The sequence below is a fragment of the Magnusiomyces paraingens genome (assembly GCF_902498895.1).
Source record: "Magnusiomyces paraingens strain CBS 517.90 genome assembly, contig: contig1, whole genome shotgun sequence".
Lineage (NCBI taxonomy): Eukaryota > Fungi > Ascomycota > Dipodascomycetes > Dipodascales > Dipodascaceae > Magnusiomyces > Magnusiomyces paraingens.
Genome location: NW_022474067.1, coordinates 561,757 through 581,052, shown reverse-complemented (window position 1 = coordinate 581,052; position 19,296 = coordinate 561,757). Strand labels below are relative to the sequence as shown.

Below are 19,296 nucleotides of genomic sequence, written 5' to 3'. Positions count from 1 at the left end.
TGGCTTGAAACACTCATATACGCCACAACACGTGACATTTTGCAATCAGCGGCGGGTGTGGCTTCATCACTAGCCACTCATTTCGGAACTACCGCTCAATATTGAAAATTTTTTATTCGTCCTTTTTTTTATATAAACAATCCTTGATCCTCCTCCTTTTTCTTGACTTTTTTTTTTTTTTTTATACAATCTACTTTTTTTTGCTAAGTATCTATAGCATTATATAATTCCAGTCATGTCTGAGGTCCAGATTTACGACGCGCCTTTCCCCGTTCCAGGCACTCTTGAGGCCAGCTCGGATTCGTACTCCACCCACCAGATTGAGGTCCAGAAGGCCGCCTATGCCCTCTCCTCATCCATTTTTTCATACTCTCCAGAGTCCTTCAACCTTGATACCGCTATCAACAAATGGATCGGTCTCTCTCAGCACAACTCCCACGGCACTGTCCCTGCTCTCACTCAGCTTGAAACTCGTTCTGGTGCTGCTTCAGTTCTTCTTGGATACCAGGGTGCTGCGGCTGGTATCAGCAAGGGTCCCATCTCAGTTCTTGCTACTTCGGCCACTCTCACTGCCATGAGCCCAGTTCTCTCTCAGCACATCAATGCCGCCACTTCTTCATCTCCTCTTGCCTTCAACGTGGCTGCTCTTGATTACGACAATGAAGCTGGTTCTCTTGTTACCGATTATGTATCTGCTCTTGAGACCGCTCGCAACTTGGGTTTGGGTCTTGTTGCTTCTCACTCCATCTCTGAAGCTCAAGCCATTTCTATTCTCGCTTCTGCTCTTTCTTCTATTGTTCCCACAGCTCATGTCTACGGTGGAATTAGAGCCATTCGTGAATCTAACAAGAGCGGTGAGTCTCTCTCTGCTGAAGAAATTTCTGCCACATACAAGGCTCTTGTTTCTGTTGCCAACTCTGATTCTCTCAACTCTTCCGCATCAGCTCTTTTTGATACTCTTAACGCCAGACTCGGCACTTCTTTCCAACCTTTTGAGTACACTGGTGCCTCTCTCCCAGGCACTGTTGTGGTGACTTTTGGTTCTACTGAGAGCACTCTTACCAAACAAATTGTCAAGACCCTTGTTCAGGATGGCAGCTCCATTGGTGTTATTAATGTTAGACTTTACAGCCCGTTCTTGGACTCTGAGTTCTTCAAGGTTCTTCCTACTTCCACCAAGAAGATCATTGTTCTTGGACAGGTTGCCAACGAGTCTGTTGTTACTGACTCTGTTGCCCACTCTCAACTTTACCGTGATGTTGCCACTGCTGTTTCTCTCAAGTTTGGCTTTGCCGTTGCTTCTCCCGTTGTTTATGACCATAAATATTCTAGAAACCACATCTGGTCCCAGCAGGAGATCTACGACCTCTTTGGTTCATCTGTCACTTTGACTGCCCGTGCCGACATCAAGGAGACTGTCTTTTGGGATGTTGATGATTCTTCCATCATTGACACTCCTGGCCGTCTTGCTCACACCATCTCTCTTGATGGCTCCAGCACTGTCAGCCACTTTTCTAAGTATGACAATGAAGCTCAGGGTGGTGTTATTGAAACCCAACTTCGTGTTTCTTCTTCTTCTTTCAACTCTCCTTATCCTGTTGAGCAAGCTGATCTTGTTGTTGTCAACAATCTCGCCATTACCAAGAGCTTCAACGTTCTTGGTAATGTCAAGCAGGGTGTTAAGGTCATCATTTCCTCCAAGAATAATGTCGAGGAAATTTCCAAGGCTGTGAGCTCAAACTTTAAGCGTGCTGCAATTGCCAAGGAGATTTCTCTTTACGCCATTGACTTTGAAGCCATTGGTGACGAGGCTGAGACACAGGGCCGCACCCACAGCATGGTCAACCAGATTGCCTTCTGGAAGACATTCTCTCCTGAGCTTACCATCAATCAAATCACCACAAAGATTGTTACTGCCAACGGTGTTGACACTGAGCTTGTCGCTGCAACTGTCGCTCGTCTTGTTGAAAAAGTTTTGGAAACTGCCTTTTCTACTGTTGAAATCCCCAAGGAATGGGCTGAGGAAGAGATCAAGGAGGAGGAGCAATTGCTTCCTTCTTCCATCACCTCCATCAGCTTCATCAAAAATGGCGACAAGCCTTCTGAGGAGTCTGAGGCTGCTGCTGCTGCCATTGTTTCTCACGAGTCATGGGTTGAAGCCGCAAAGCAACTCACTTTCCCCGAGGCTTTCTCTTCCTCTAACCAGCTACGTCCTGATCTGCCAGTGCAAAACTTTATTGCCAAGGTTAAGGAGAATAGACGTGTTACTCCTGAGGGTTACGAGCGTCACATTTTCCACTTTGAGCTTGATATTTCTGGTACTGGTCTCAAGTATGCCATTGGTGAGGCTTTGGGTGTTCATGCTCGCAATGATGCCAGCCAAGTTCGTCACTTTTTGAACCTCTATGGCATCAGCCCCTCTTCCATTGTTTCTGTTCCTTCTAAAGATGATGTTAACATTTTGGAAACAAGAACTGCTTTCCAGGCTTTCCGTGACAACCTTGATCTTTTCGGCAAACCCCCAAAGAAGTTTTACGAGAGTCTTGCACCCTTTGCTACTGACAAGGCTGAGCGTGAGCACCTAGAGAAGCTTGCCAGTGCCGCTGGCGCTGAGGAGCTGAAGCGCCGTGCCGAGGTTGACTTTGACACTTTTGCTGACATTTTGGAAGAGTTTAAGTCTGCTCGCCCATCGCTTGCTCAGCTAGCTACAATCATTTCACCGCTCAAGCGTCGTGAATACTCCATTGCATCGTCACAACACATGCACCCCAATGAGGTTCATTTGCTTATTGTTGTTGTTGACTGGGAGGATTCCAAGGGCCGCAAGCGTTACGGCCAGTGCTCGCGTTATTTGTCGCGTCTCCCTGTTGGAACCGAGCTTGTTGTTTCCGTCAAGCCTTCGGTCATGAAGCTTCCTCCTACTCCCCAACAGCCAATCATCATGTCTGGTCTTGGTACTGGTCTTGCTCCCTTCAAGGCTCTCATCGAGGAGAAGGTCTGGCAAAAGGCTCAGGGCCAGGAGATTGGCGAAATCTATCTTTACTTGGGTTCTCGTCACCAGCGCGAAGAGTACTTGTATGGTGAGATTTGGGAGGCTTACAAGGATGCCGGTATTATTACCCACATTGGTGCAGCCTTCTCGCGTGACCAGCCCCAAAAGATTTACATTCAGGATCGTATTCGCGAGAGCTTGGATGATCTTGTGGAGGCCTTTGTTGACAAGAAGGGTTACTTTTATCTCTGTGGTCCTACTTGGCCCGTCCCCGATATTACTGCCTGCTTGTCTGACATTCTCGAGAAGGATGCTTTTAAGAAGGGTCTCAAGATTGATGTTGATAAGGAGATTGAAGAGCTTAAGGAGTGTGGTAGATATGTCTTGGAAGTCTATTAAAAAGTATAAATATATAAAGACAGTTTTTCTTTTTTTTTTAATTTTTTTTTTTTCAGTTTAGAGATAAAATAGAGTTTTTTTTTTTCAGCAATGTTGCTATTAATCTTTTAGGTTAATGAAATTGATGAATATCACTAAAGTTATTCAATTATTGTAAACTTTGTTGATGTTGAATTGAGTTGAAGCTTTTTGAAAATGCCATGATAGTGCTTGTTACGTAAGGATGTGGTCAGATTTGGCAGGCGCAGAACAGGTACCGACACGGCAGCGGCGGCACCACCACCACTACTACTATTACTACGACGGAGCTTCGAGATTGAAAGTAAACCAAGCCATAGCACCTGTTGTAAACACTGAGAACTGTAGCAATACGAGTTTCAAAGTGCTGAGTGGGAAGTTTTCAATTTCAATTTCAATTTCAATTTCAATTTCAATTTCATTTTTTTTTTTTTTTTTTTTGCAGTGACCGACAGCAAGTGTCTCTGTTTTTGCTTGTTGTTTTTTAATAGCCAATAACCTTGTGTACCCATCCGCAATAGAATTAGTGTTAGTATTAGTATGTGGTATGTGTTGTAGCTACAATTATTTAATATATCTATATAGAGCTCATATGGTAACTTTACAGTAGCTGCCATATAAAATTATTATATATATACTGCTACCAGTTTTTTTTTTTTTTTTTTTTGTGTTGCGCGGTCGCCCGCCCAATAAAAATTTTCCCGTAAACCGCCCTTTTTGTCTTCTCCACCATTCGATCAGATCGCCAGAAGAAACCTCCTTTTCTCAACCTTCAACCTTCACCATCCTCCCTTTCAATGGCAACTCTAGAAGACCTGATCCCACTCGTCAACAAGCTTCAGGACCTTGTTTTTAATACGATTGGTACCGACACACTCGACCTTCCACAGGTTGTTGTAGTCGGTTCCCAGTCTAGCGGCAAATCCTCGGTCTTGGAAAACATTGGTATGCTTGCTTTTTTGAAGCAATAACAACAACAACAATAATAGTAATAACAATATAACTAACAGAACACACACACGCGTGCTCACGCACGCGGAAATTTCTTTCATCTAGTTGGCAGAGACTTTTTGCCTCGTGGTACCGGCATTGTGACTCGCCGACCGCTCATTCTTCAACTTGTTAATATTCCCTCCAACGCCACTAACCCTCAGCAGTCATCTTCGAATGGACCTAACTACGACTCAGGCTTGTCCTCATCGTCTTTTGAGATTGGCGCCGGTCTCAGTGGCTCGTTCACAGATCTCTCAAACCCACAGGGCAACTCAAATGCTGGTGCTGCTCCAATCACTCCTCATACACGCACTGGTCCTGCCGGCAAGTTTGATGAATGGGGCGAATTCCTACATATTCCTGGTCAGCGCTTTTATGACTTCAATCAGATCCGTCGCGAAATTGAGCAGGAAACTGCTCGCATTGCCGGTAATAACAAGGGCATCAATAGACTTCCCATCAACCTCAAAATTTTTTCTCCTCATGTTTTGAATCTGACGCTAGTTGATCTTCCCGGCTTGACCAAAATCCCCATTGGCGACCAACCCACCGATATTGAGCGTCAAACCCGCAATCTTATTCTGGAATATATTGCCAAACCCAACTCTATCATTTTGGCCGTTTCCCCAGCTAATGTGGATCTTGTCAACTCAGAATCCCTTAAGCTTGCTCGCCAGGTCGACCCCCAGGGAAAGCGTACTATTGGTATTTTGACCAAGCTCGATCTTATGGACCATGGCACAAACGCTTTGGACATTCTTTCCGGCAATGTGTACCCGCTTAAACTAGGATTTATTGGTGTTGTGAATCGCTCTCAGCAGGATATCCATGCCAACAAATCACTTGCTGACGCTCTTGTTGCCGAACGTGAATTTTTCAGCACTCACCCAGTCTACCGCAATATTGCACACCGCTGCGGCACTGCCTATTTGGCCAAGTCGCTCAACCAAACTCTCATGTCTCACATTCGTGAGCGTCTCCCTGATATCAAAGCTCGTCTCAACACTCTTATGGGTCAGACAGAGCAGGAACTTGCCTCTTATGGTGATGCAACTGTTTTTACGAGCCCCGAAAACCGTGGAGCACTTCTCTTGACACTTATGACTAAGTTTGCTACTTCTTTTGTGTCCTCTATTGAAGGTACTTCTTCTGAGATTTCTACAAAGGAGCTCTGCGGTGGTGCTCGCATTTACTATATTTACAATGAGGTCTTTGGTAACTCACTCACAACTTTGGACCCCACTACTAACCTGTCTATGCGCGATATCCGCACTGCTATCCGCAACAGTACTGGTCCTCGGCCTTCGCTGTTTGTTCCCGAGCTGGCATTCGACTTACTTGTCAAGCCCCAAATCAAGCTTCTTGAACCACCTTCTCAACGCTGTGTTGAGCTCGTTTATGAAGAGCTTATGAAAATTTGCCACAACTGTGGCTCACCAGAGCTTTCGCGGTACCCCAAGCTTCAGGGCAAGCTGATTGAGGTCATTTCGGATCTTCTTCGCGAGCGCCTCGGCCCCTCATCTTCTTACGTGTCCAGCTTGATTTCTATTCAACGTGCATACATCAACACCAACCACCCCAACTTTTTGGGTCCGGCTCAGGCTATGCAGGAAGTCATTGAGGAGCGCAAGGAAAAGGAGCGTCAGTTTAAGGAAATAAAGGCTCTTGAAGAAAGACGTCTTCTCAAGGAGCAGGAGGAAAATGAAGCTGCCGATATTGCTGCTCGCGAGGCCGAAGCCGACGCTAAGGATGGTAAAGACCGCAAGGATAATAAGAAGAAGCAGGAGAAGGACCAGCTGCATCAGAGTCAACAGACTCACCACAAACAACCTTCTGTTTCACGACTGGACCTTAATGGCAGCAGTTCCCATGGGTTGTTGTCCACTTCTAATGATGCATCGGGTGACCATGCTGGCAAGGATTCTTTCCTCAACTACTTCTTTGGCAAAGAGAATGCTTCTGGAAATCGTGGTTCCAGTGGTGTTAAGAATAAGGGCTATGGCATTTCTTCCTCATATGGCACTGGCAACTCGTCAGCATATTCTGGAAATCTGTCAAGTGGCTCGTCGCGCACTCTTGTCAATGGCAACTTCCCTGGTTCCGGCAGCTCGTTTGACAATATGAGTGCAGAATTTGAAGATTCTCTGACTGATGGGGATGATCCATTCTCAGAGCGTGAGCTGCTTGAGTGCGAGCTGATACGTCGTCTCATAATTTCATACTTTTCTATTGTCCGTGAGTCGATCCAAGATCAGGTGCCTAAGGCCGTTATGCATCTTCTTGTCAATTACAGCAAGGAAAGTGCCCAAAACAGACTTGTCAGCAAGCTTTACAAGGAGAGCCTGTTCGAGGAGCTGTTGCATGAAGATGAAGCTCTTGCTCAAGAGCGTACAAAGTGTGAGAATCTACTCAAGACCTACAAGGAGGCAGCCAAAATTATTGGCGAAGTTGTTTAATGTACAATTTAAATCAATTACAAAATGTCAGTATTTTTATAAAAATTCCATGAAATAAAAAAGAAATAAAAAAGAAATAAAAATAAAAATAAAAATAAAGAAATAAAAAGAAATAAAAATTAAATAACGAGAAAAAAAATAGTATGAAATGAAATTCAATTGAATTTACAAAGTATATATAAAAAAAAGTATATTAAGCTATGAAAGGTAAATGAAAATTACAAATTTCCTAAAATTATGTTAGAAGATACTCCAATTGAAAAATAAAAATATAATGCAAAAGCAAGTGTTAATTTTTCAATGTCAGGCTACCAATTCTCAACACATGGTGATTAAGCCAGGGATAACTGTTTAAAAAAATTGTTCATCATTAAGAAAAAAATAACAACACTTGCTAAAACATTCTAATTAAACGATTTTGTTCTTACCTTTTCGCTTGTCTACTGAAAAAAAGGAAAGAAAAGAAAAGGATATATGTGGGAAATTCGGCGTATTTATATTCTTTTGAAAATTTTTTTTTTTCAAACAGTCCCAGAACTACTCCAGACCATATACTTCAGTTAGGGTTATAATATCATGTGATTAAAATTTAACCTCCTATCAAACTAGCACGAGCGCGACGCGTTTAACTATTCCCACTTTATACACAAATTATTAAAACACACAAACCAAAAACATCAAGCAAAAGCCTGTAAATGCCTCTTAGGTCTCCCGAGCGCAAACAGCGGCAGACTGCACCTCTTCGCCGGCGACTCCAGGCTGCGGTCTACTATGACCCATATCTTTCGTCTTCTTCGGCCACAGAGCATGCGGGCGGCGGCACATTACCCGATCCACGCGAACGACCTCGCTCAGCGCGGCTCCCTCATGACCAAGACGATGTTGCACTTGAAACTGCGCGTGAACGAAGCTCTTTGTCATTAACATCATCATCTGTACCACCTAAACCACTCTTGGGACCTGAAGTGGGGCCTTCGCCTGCGTTCAGACGCACTAGGCGTAAGCATCAACAACATCAACAGCAGCAACCTCTAAACCATCAAAAGGAAACTGAAAATCACATTCAAAATGACCAATATCCTCATCATGAACATATGAAAACCTATCCAAGCATTACTTTAAATGAAAAAGGTACGTTATTTTTTTTTATATTTTATACATTAAAATTAGATTGCTTACATACCAGATTTTGAAATTTTGGAAATCATTGCGGCCATGGCTGATGAAGCGACAGCCAACATGGCTCCACCGCCTTCTGAATCTCTCAGTTTTTCTCATCTTTATGGAGCCTTTGAAGCTTTCATGATTGCAAATAGATTGACACCTCAAACATATCCTACCTACCATACCATCTTTATGGCTCTGCTTCATCTATCATCCCTTCTTACAGATCCCGCTGGTTCAAAGCTTCTTACTTGGCGTGAATGTGTATCTCTGCTAGTTCGCGCACAAAGTGACAAGGAACTGTTTCGAGCCAAAATGCAAAGTCTACGCGACAAACTTACAGCATTTGAAGATGATATGCGTGAACGATTTTTATCACTGTGGTATTTTTCCTGCTGTACTCTTACACATCGTCGTGCACATCTCACATCTATGGCCGACGCGCGTCGCGAAAAATCACTACCACAAAGTGTACTTCATCGTTGGATTGTGAAACATCACACGCTTGCACAAAACATGCAAAGAGCTGAAGCAGGAGGCACGTTTCTTGCACGCACCCAAGCTATGGAGCGCTGGCGCACCCAACTTGGACGTATTGAAAAAAATGAAAATTTTGTTAATGGATTAATTTGCAAGAAATATTTTCGGATATGGGTAGAAAAGACAGCCATAACAATGAACCAATCGCTTGAGGCCGATGACCTTTACGAAAACACTCTTGTTTTTAAATCGTTTAATGACTGGCGTCAAAAAACAGCGGAGACTATGGCAACTACATCTTATAATCAAAAAATTGCGACTGAAGTGTTGGATTTTTGGAAAACTAGAACAGCTAATGTGATTCAAAAGGAAGAAAGTGTGATGCGAAGAAATAATACCGAGCTTGCACATGCGGCTTTAGGCGGGCTAATTGCAGAGCTACAACTTATCCAAACATATCCAGAACAAGCTGATGACTTTTACACAAATACTCTTGCACGAAGATATTTAAAAACGTGGATGCGCGCTTTGATTTTTAAGCGCAAATTGTACGATCTAAAAAACTCTCAAGAAATACGAACAAAAAGGGCCATTCTGCGAAATTGGAACCGTCTTGCACTTGAATCTTGTGAAGCACGTAACTTCAGTATCAGTATGCCATGTCGGCGCATGCTCAAGACATGGCGCCTTAAGCTTGCTCTTGTCAAGGTGGTGCGTGCCAAAAATGTTGTGCTTGCTAAAAGTGCATTGAAAACTTGGAGACTTCGAGCTAAAGAATCCAGTCTTGTTTGCAAAAACGATATTAGGGTTGTATCACTTTTATTTTCTGAGTGGCGCAAATATACAAGTTATCGACCAAAAGTTTTGGATGACTGTGAAGCACAGTTTGAGAGTACACATCAATTAGCTCTCACTAAATCACTTTTTGGTGAATGGCGTGCAAGGGCAAGAAAAATTCCAAATGAAGAAACAGTTGCTATAGATTTCCATGATACCCGTATTGCCTTGCATGCGTTTGAAGGATTTTTTGCAAGATATGATGAAATTAAGAATAAGGAAGAACTAGCAGTAGCAATTGATATCCAAGCACTTAAAAACCAATCTATGGAACAGTGGAAACTAGCTTTTGTATTATCGCGTCGCCGCTATCGCGAAAAGCAGCTTAAGGAGATTTTGCGTACTCGTGAAGATCGATTCAAACGTTTATATTTAGCACGTTGGCTTAATCGAATAGAGAATTTCAACAAAAAGAAAATGATGGCAGATGAAATATTAGACATTAAAACTGAGATGTTGTCGAAAGAGTTATTTGTTCAATGGCTGGGCTGGAACCGCCGTAACTCAATTAATCTGGGTGTTGCAGAAAAAATTGATGAAGAATCAGCACTTTATTCTAGCTTCACAAAGTATCGATCTCGATATATTCGCAGTAAAGATCTTGTCATTAAAGGTGATGAGTTTCAACAGGATTCTACAGCACTGAGTTTGAATCAAATTTTCAAAGTTTGGAATATTCGTGTTACCAAGATTGGATTCAAAAAGCGTTCTGCTAGTGATTTTCTTGAGCGGAGTCAGGAAATGCATACGAAAGCCATATGGAAACATTGGAAACAGATTACTCAGGAGATTTATTTTCAAAAACTTCATAATAATGAAAATTTTGACAATGCAGAAAATGTTGTTCAATATCTTGGCTCACTTAAACTCAGCTCTGATGAGACTAATTCTTCTTCTTTAAAGCAATTGCCATCTTTCCCCCCCTCTGGACGTCTCCGGCGCCAATCAATTACTATTTCTGGCTCTAATAACAATTTATTTGCAAATATGCCTGTATTGCGTCCTGAAGCTACTTCTACTATTTCTTCTGTTACAGCCTATGATTCCTCTCCTACAGGAAGAGGTGGTGGTGGAGATATGACATCGCCCACGTTACGGGTTGCTGCTTCTGCTCGCAATCGAAGCAGTACCAAGGTAAATATTAGTGGTACAGATCAGGTTACGACACCCCCAGGGGCCGTGGGCACAGGTATAAGTACTACATACGCACTAGAAACACCCACAAGGTCGTCACGAATTCGACGACCAGTGCCAATGACATCAATTTCACGGTGGAAATTGTCGATGAAGAGACTAGGAGACACGGGGACTCCACAGGCTAGTCCAGTTCATGCTGCTAGCGTAAGTCGACTAACTAGGCCATTTACTCAAGTCACTTCAGGCGCAAACGCAAATGATGAACTTTTATCGTGATTTGACATGATTATGTGTATATTATTATTTTAGAAAAATAATAAAAAGAAGAAAAGTTTAATTGTGTGTTTTTATAATCTAATGCATTACCGAAATCTTTAAAAAAAAAAAACTATCGGTGTGTTTTTTTGTTTTTTGTTGAACTAGCTTCGAGTTGATAAAGAAATGATAGATTATTCCATGAGAATCATTTATTGTTTAATGTTAACGAGACTACTAAGTTGCATTAATTAGTTTGGTCATCTCTTTATTCATTTATTTCTATCAGAAGTGTTTATCCACAACTCAAAATTCAACTTGAGTTAAAAAAAAAATAAAAAATGAAAACATTAAAGAATCAATTAAACTCAAAATAAAACAAGAAGGTTTTTATTTATTTTTATTTTTTAATTAATTTACTCAATAATTGTCTTATCGAATATATAGATAGTTGTACCAAGATAATACAATAGAAAACTGGAAACTTACAAGTGTTAACTAGCCATAACTAACAATTATTGATTAACTCTGTACGGCTAGAAGATTTTTGAAAAAAAAAAAAAAATAATTGAAGTGGGATTCCTGGTTAAATTTCCTATAGATAGACAACCTTTGATATAACGATATTCTAGACTAACTATGAATCTAAGTTCTTGAGTTGAGTTAAGTAAGTGCACACAATTACAAAAATTAATAGTAAATGTAGCTGGAGAATATAGGTAAACTTCTAACACTAGTTAATGACTCTATAATTTGTTTTAAAGAGATGTCAAACTTTAAGTATGGTGAAAAATTCTATTAGACTTTAACAACATTTTAAAAAGCTCAGAATACTGGGATTTTCTTGTTACAATCCTTGCCTAGTACCATTGTGTAGACTGCTTACAGTAATGTCATGAAGTTGTTGTCTTGTCCATTATTACAATTTCCAAGCCATATAGGAATTTATCAATGGGTTTAGTGTAAAATGAGCCAAGTACAAGTATTTTATGAGAGGGTATTATGACAGAACAAGTTTTGATTGCATCTTCAGTTGGGGAGTAACTACAGAATTTAAATCAAGTGGTCGCCAAAGACATTTCTTCTGTTGCAGGGGGTTGACATTTGGTTTTTTTTTTCTAGATTTATGCCAAGTCTAGTTGGTAGTAAGACAATTGTTGCATCTGGACTATCAACTTATAAGTTACATAATTATGTACATTTTGCACACAAAATATTGAAGGCACATTGTTGTAATTTCTGGTACTTCTTCTGCATCAAGTCCTAAGGAAACTACGATTATTGGGGCCCAGTTTTACTGAAGTCAGTAGTTGTATTTATTCCAAAGCCACAGGTTAGTAGAGTTGGGCCAATTTCATCTTCATCACCATCTTCTTCCTATACTGCAGGTATATAATGATTTGTTAAACAATGACTGAGTACCAGTATTATAAGTAATAAGTAGTGGGAAGATGATTATAATGTTTAAGAAATATATATTTAAAATAAATAGTTTTTTTTAACACTGAAAGAAGTGTATTATCATTCTTATAAAGAATCAAAAAAAAAAAAAAAGTTTTGATATTGATATTTAAAAATGGTTAAGAAATGGTATATTTAAAAAAATAAAATAAAATAAAATAAAAGTAAATTGAGATTTTGTATTCAGGCTAAGCAATGTTTAGTTTGATACATTGCTACGGTTATAAACTTTACATCAGCTGCAATATTGGTTTAAAGCTGGCTAATTGTCTTGATATAAATTGTTTTATAAATAGCAGCGATTATGAATATAAAAAAAAAAATAGAAAAAAAAAAAAAAAAAAGAGAGAATAAGCAAAGAGGCTTAGATTGATAATTATTTATTTAATTTGTTTATTTTTAGTTATTTTTTCTGATTTAATTTATTCATTTAGGACCTTGTAAATTGGTACTTGAGTCAACGTGACTTGATTTTAAGTCAAAATTAGTTATGATGATGATGATGGTGATAATTGAATAGCGGTGGCAAAAAATAAAATAAAATAAAATAAAATAAAATATAAAAAAAAAGATTAAGAATAACAAAGAAATGCACCATGTGACTTGTTATTTATGACTTAATATTTAGATTTTAGCATTTATGATATGATTTTATTTTTTTGCGTAATATTACGTAATTATGGTCACATTTTTTGGGGGGGTTACACATGATTATCACTATGGTTACCCTTTGTACCAACCATCATAATTATTATTATTATCATTATGGTAACTTTTGTTACAAAAATTGCTAAAAAAAAATTGTCATGTCCACCACCGCCTCGAGGGATAGCATTTTTTTTTTTTTTTTTTTTTTTGACTGCCAATTCCTCTCCCCTCCCCTCCCCCCCTGTTTTTTCCCTAAATGAATAAAAAGCGCTGTAAAATATATATACATTCCAAAGCTACAACAACAAACAAACAAACAAACAAACAAACAAACAAATAACAACAACAACGTGCCGAGTACCGCGAGAAAAAATTGTAAGTCTCGAGGAGGAAAAATAAAGAAACAAAGGGGGAGGGTGGGGAAAAAGAAGATGAAGATGAAGATGAAGAATTTGGTTTTTTAATATTTTAAAACGCGTTATTTTTAATTCTTTTTTTTTTTAGTATATATATATATATATATATGGAAACAAATCTTCTGGGCAAGACTTAAAATTAACGCGTAAGTTACGCGCATTTTTTTTTTTCTTTGGCAGATAACAAAGAAGAAATCTTGAAAGCTTTTTTTTTAATTTTTTAATTTTTTAATTTTTTTTTTTTTGCTCTTTATATTTACTTTTATAAAACTTCTATTAATTGGCCAAAATCAAAATCGTAGCATATAAATAAATAAAAAAAATAAATAAATCAGCCCAGTTAAAAAAAAAAAAAAAAAAAAACAAAGCTTCGCCATTTAAAAAAAAAAATAAATAAATAAAAAAGTCTTTTGTTTAAAGTCCCCATCGAGGCTCAGATTTTCAAAAGGCTTTAAGAAATTTCTAGGCGTGCCTTTTTGTATGTTGTTATATTTATTTTATATATAAAAATAAAAAAATTTAATACCAATCAGCCTCGTACCCTATTAAAAACCTCCTCTTTTTCTCTATTTCTCTCTCTCGCCCTTCATTCTTTTTATCCCCTTTTGAAAATATAAATACTCCATAAAAAGTCCTTCTTTTTTATTTATTTATTTATTTTCTTTATTATTCATAACTAACTACACTCAATCTTTCCTTTTAATTTAAAAAAAAGAAACCAACAACCTATCAAACTCCACAATGGTCAGCTTCACAAAGGTCTTCGTCATCTCTTCATCTCTTGCCGTTTCCTCCGTCCAAGCACGGCCCCAGGATATTGGTGGTTTACTTGGCGGCATTTTCTCAGCTGCTGGTAGTGCCATCAACGGTGCTATTTCTGGCGGTGTTTCCGCTGTCGAAAATGGGTTTGGCGTCGCCCAAACTGCCGCTGAAAACGCAGTCAAGAGTGCAGAATCCGCCATTGCCGGCTACGAATCTCAGGCTGTAACATGGGGCTCCGGTGTTTCCACCGTTTTCCGAAGCTACATTAGCGAAGGTGACGCTGCTCTGTCGTCCGCCATTGCCAAGGCCTCTTCCATCTACGGTGACCGTACCTCCGTCGAGCCCTCAGTGCTTTCCGCGGTCCAGTCGGTTCTTTCTGATGGTGTCGCTAATGCTCAATCCAACATTTTACTTGCTGCTTCTGTTGCATCCAATGGTATCCAGTCAGGCATTAGTGACGCCAAGTCTTTGGCCACTGTCGCTGAATCTGCCGCAAAGTCGGGAATTAGCGCTGGTGTTTCAGATGTTCAGTCCGTTGCCTCTGCTGCAAAGTCTGCTGTTACTTCTGTTGAGTCCGCTGCTAAGTCTGCTGCTACCTCTGTTGAGTCTGCTGCCAAGTCTGCTGCCTCTTCTGTTAAGTCTGCTGCTTCTTCTGCCTCTGCTGCTTCTGCTTCTGCTTCTGCCTCTGCTTCTGCTTCTTCCACTTCTTCGGCCAATGCTGCCCCCATTGTCCTTGCTGGATCCTCCTTTGGTGCTCTTTTCGCTGCCATTGTCATGGCCATCTAAGTTTTTTTTTTAGATGAAAGTGTAAATCAGTGCTTCTTTTTCTTTTCTTGTTTATATATATAAAATTAGGATTTCTTTCCAGTGTATTTTTATCTACCATCTTAATGAATAATAATGAAATATCATCATCATCTTAAAAAAAAAAAAAAAAAAAAAGGTCTTGAATCCATTCTAGTAAATGAATGGGCAACTCCAATATATAGTCACGTGAAAAGTTTGGAAATTCTAATGATTTTATTGGTTGATATTATTATTGGATTTAAAGAAAAAAATATACTTTTTCACCTAAATATCAGGTGTGAAAATTGATTAGAATATTTTAAAAAATAAAAATAAATAAATAAAAGAAAAAAAAGAAAAAAAAAGAAAAAAAAGAAAAAAAAAAGAAGAAAAAGAAAAAAAAAGCAACTCCATTTATTTCCAAAAGATATCGTCATTTTTTTTTATATATACAGAAAAAGAAAAAACCCCTTATTTCTATTCTTTCTATACAAAATGTAAAAAAAAAATGTATATATATTTAATATAATGACGTCAAACCATCTTATTTTTTTCTTTTTTGCTACCAAAATTGTTGCGCGCAAACCTTCTATATATACATTTTTCTTCACTAATGTAGTATTAATATTAACTTGTTTCTTTTGTGGGGTCATTTGTTGCGCAACCCAACCATAATTGAAATTTGTCCCATCATTTTTTCGTAAAATATATTATTTTATTTTATTTTTAAATTTTTTTTTTACTGTTGTAGTAATAATTGTCAAAATTTTTTCTAGTTCTTATTATTTAGTTATTTAGATATGTAAACCCAAGTCTAACGGTATTTTTTTTTAAAAAAAAAAAAAAAAAAAACTATCTTCTAAAAGCCAAGCAATATGCCAAGTCTTGTTGTGTGCAATGCCCAAGAGTAACATTAATAATTATGATCATTTATTAATGAACATGAAATTTCAAAAGTCTCAAATGTGAAATTTCATCTTTCATGTTAAAACATTTAATTAAAGGGGGATAAAAAAAGGCAATTTTTTTTATAAAAATTTCAATTCAAAAAACATATATATAAAAACTGCAGAAAAAAAATTACAAAGACAAATAACCCCCTCCCCTCAACTTGTATATATAACTGGGGATCCTTTCCAAATCAAACTTTTTCCTATTCCCACCTCCTTCAAATTCTAATTTAACACCAGAACTTGTAAAGTCTGTACCACCAGCCCTTGGATTGAATGTAGGCACGCTCCTCGGCCAATTCCTGGCGAAGAACATCCATGTCCACCTCGCGGACACCAGTAATCAAGTCCATATCCTTGGCGCGGATTAATGGTGGTCTGAACCAAAGCTTGTAGCCGATAAACATCACCAAAACAATGGGAAGACAGAGCCAAACCTGGAAAAACGAATAGGCAGAAGCCTTGTTGGTGGGGAAAAGGGCAGTCCAAAACTGAGCCATGAGAACAAGGCAGTTGAACATAAAGCCATAGCATGAACCCCAAACACCAAGAGCAGCCTTAAAGGGAAGTTCGTCCAAAGAGCGGCCCTGAACCTTCATGGCGTGACGGAAGCGAATGTGGGAGAGACAGATAGAGCCCCAAGTGAAAATGGAAGAAAGACCGGAAAGGGCAAGCATCCAGTTAAAGGCCTCAGTGTGCTTGTCAGAGCCAGCAAGGAAACAGAGGAGACCAATGACGGAAGTCAAAGCAATACCGGCAAGAGGACGACCCTGGCGATCAATGTAACCGAGAATCTTGGGGGCCTGGCCTTGAGCAGCAAGAGCAGCAAGAGTACGAGAGCAAGCATAAATGGAAGAGTTACCGACAGACAAGACGGAAATCAAAATGACAACATTCATAACTGAGGGGAGACCCTTGATACCGGCATTGTTAATGGCAATGACGAAGGGAGAGGCGGTAGCATCGACAGAGGAAGAACCGAGAAGACGGGGCTCATTGTAAGGGACGAGGAGACCGACGAGAAGGAGAGAGACAATGTAAAAGAGGGTGATACGCCAAAAGACCTGCTTAGTGGCAGTGGGGAGATCCTTTCTGGGGTTCTTAGTTTCAGCGGCAGCAAGACCGACAAGTTCAGTACCGGAAAAGGCAAAAGCAGCATTGACAAAGATAGAACAGAAACCTTTAAAGCCATTGTTAAAGGCACCAGGGTCGTGCCAGTATCTACCACCAATGTAACCACCCTGGGGGCCGCCACCGCAAACAAGCACAATACCGAGAATGATAAAGCCAACGACAGCGAGAACCTTGATAATGGAAAACACAAACTCGGCTTCACCATAACCCTTAACACCGATAAGATTAATAACGACAATGACAGCGTAAAACAGAGCGACCCAAGCGTCTGCATTAACACGGGTTGCTGCATTGTCATCATATTGCCAGTAGGTGATAGTAATGGAAGCAGCAACGAGTTCAAGCGGGAAAACAACCAACCATTGGAGCGCATAGTTCCAGCCCATGGCAAAGCCCCAAGCAGGGTCCACAAAACGAGTCGAGTAAGTAGCAAAGGCACCAGAAACAGGGAAACGGACAGCAAGTTCACCGAGAGCATGGACAGTCATAAACAACATGGAACCGATAAGGGCAAAGGCGATAATAACAGAGGCGGGACCACCACCAGAAAGCGAACCACCGGAACCAACAAACAAACCGGTACCAATGGAACCACCAATGGCAATCATTTGCAAGTGACGGGCCTTCAGAGACTTTTGAAGAGGTGAGTTAGCAGTGGCAATGGCAGCCTTCTCGAGATCGGTAAGATTGGGGTCGTTCATCTCAGGAATGTTGGCAGGCTTAAAAGAGTCCTTAAAGCCTTGCCATTTGCCAACCTTGTATTGAGTAACGTCGGTGACTTCCTCGACGCCGGTCGACTCGACCCTCGTGATTTTTTCGTCTTCTTTGCTCATAGTAGAGAGAGATGTGTGTATATGTTTGAGAATAGAATCAAAGGGTTGAAAGGGATTTTATTACTTTGTTCTAGATAAAAATTAGATTGATATGATGATAATGGTGATGAGGATGAGGATGAGGATGATGATAATGATGGAATTGAAAGGTTTTTATATGATGTAGAATGAAAAGATATAGATAGATATATATATAAAACACAAGAAAAAACAAGAAAAAAAAAAGTTTAGAAGGGGAAAAAGACGGGGTATTTATTTGGTTTTTTTTTATATATTTTGAGAGAGAGAGAGGGGAGAGACCAGGACCTTTTGTTGTTAGAGGTGGTACGTTTTGGGGGGGGTTATTAGTGAGTACTCACGAGCACATACGGAAGAGTATATAATTTCTTTTTATGGTATATTTGTGTGTACATGTTAAAAATCTAATTCTCTTTCATTTTTAATTTTTAATTTTTTTTTTTTCATACACACATAATGATAATTATTAGTATTTTTTATTTTAAAAAAAAAAAATACTAATAAAAAAAAAATTAAAAAGTGGTCGCCATTCATTATTTCCTAAAAGGAACCTTTTTTATTTTATTATTTTTTTTTTTTTTGTTGCGGCGGTGTAAAAAAAAAAAAAAAATAAAAAATAAAAAATAAAAAAATTAAAATGGCAGGCAGCAAATAAAAAGCTTATCTGGGACTAATGACAGTGGCCTATTTGACACGATAAGCCGACGGAAGGACTTAAAATAAGGTGCTAAGTGATGGTCAAAAAAAAAAAAAAAAAATTTGATATTTCTACAGAGTATTCTATTTGTACTTGAATAATAGTGAAAAAAATAATAATATAAATCATATTTGAGGAAAAAAAAAAATTAAAAAAAAAAGAAGAGTTTCATTAATGTACAAATATAATAGTATCAATATAGTATATATAAACATGGGAAAAAAAAAAAAAGTTATGTTTAAGAATTCTGATAAAATTCATATCTTCACAATCGATAGGACTTTGGAAAGGCTGTTACGATCTAGAAAGTTGGCGGCTATTGAAAAAAAAAAAATAAATAAATAATCAAGTAGCGCCCAAAAAGACAACAACAACAACAACAACAGTAGCAGTAGCAGTAGCAGTAGCAGTAGCAGTAGCAGTAGCAGTAGCAAGAACAACATTCGAAGGTCGTTAGACTTGTGTGGCGATTCCATATGAAACCTTTTTGATTGCATGCATGCGATAAACCTGCGATAAATAAATAAATAAAATACAGGGAAGTTTTGAACTTACGGAAAGTAAAAAAAAAATAATTAATTAAATAATTAAATAAAAAATAACAAACTTGAAAAGTTCCGGAGCAAATTACAGTTATAATGTTATAATGTTAAAAGTAGAAATAAGAAATAAGAAAGAAAATAAACAAAAATATTTTCTTAGACTAGTTTTTTTTTTTTTTTTTTTTTTTTTGAATAGTTGAGACTCCTTAAAATTCATTAAATTAACTGTTAAATGGAGAGTTTTGTTTTTTTTTTTTCTTATCTATTGTTTTAAAGTCTCCCTGTTTATATTTTAATTTTTTTTTCTTTTTTTCTTTT

At 38.7% G+C, this 19,296-nt stretch overlaps 5 protein-coding genes across 5 annotated transcripts; 4 read left to right on the top strand and 1 right to left on the bottom strand.

Annotated features, from left to right (window-relative positions):
- Positions 1-235: 235 nt before the first annotated feature.
- SAPINGB_P000201 (uncharacterized protein) lies at positions 236-3,391 on the top strand (the record flags this gene model as incomplete). The annotated part of the gene is made up of 1 exon (XM_031994925.1): positions 236-3,391. The coding sequence occupies one exon, from the start codon at positions 236-238 to the stop codon at positions 3,389-3,391; it is 3,156 nt and encodes a 1,051-aa protein (XP_031850816.1).
- An 815-nt stretch (positions 3,392-4,206) lies between these two features.
- Positions 4,207-6,858, top strand: SAPINGB_P000200 (uncharacterized protein; the record flags this gene model as incomplete). The annotated part of the gene is made up of 2 exons (XM_031994924.1): positions 4,207-4,354; positions 4,466-6,858. The coding sequence occupies 2 exons, from the start codon at positions 4,207-4,209 to the stop codon at positions 6,856-6,858; spliced, it is 2,541 nt and encodes an 846-aa protein (XP_031850815.1).
- Positions 6,859-7,553: 695 nt separating this feature from the next.
- On the top strand, positions 7,554-10,752 carry SAPINGB_P000199 (uncharacterized protein; the record flags this gene model as incomplete). The annotated part of the gene is made up of 2 exons (XM_031994923.1): positions 7,554-7,989; positions 8,045-10,752. 2 exons carry the CDS (start codon positions 7,554-7,556, stop codon positions 10,750-10,752), a joined length of 3,144 nt encoding a protein of 1,047 aa, XP_031850814.1.
- A 3,245-nt stretch (positions 10,753-13,997) lies between these two features.
- SAPINGB_P000198 (uncharacterized protein) lies at positions 13,998-14,804 on the top strand (the record flags this gene model as incomplete). The annotated part of the gene is made up of 1 exon (XM_031994922.1): positions 13,998-14,804. One exon carries the CDS (start codon positions 13,998-14,000, stop codon positions 14,802-14,804), a length of 807 nt encoding a protein of 268 aa, XP_031850813.1.
- A 1,180-nt stretch (positions 14,805-15,984) lies between these two features.
- On the bottom strand, positions 15,985-17,721 carry SAPINGB_P000197 (uncharacterized protein; the record flags this gene model as incomplete). The annotated part of the gene is made up of 1 exon (XM_031994921.1): positions 15,985-17,721. The coding sequence occupies one exon, from the start codon at positions 17,719-17,721 to the stop codon at positions 15,985-15,987; it is 1,737 nt and encodes a 578-aa protein (XP_031850812.1).
- Between the last annotated feature and the right edge of the window lie 1,575 nt (positions 17,722-19,296).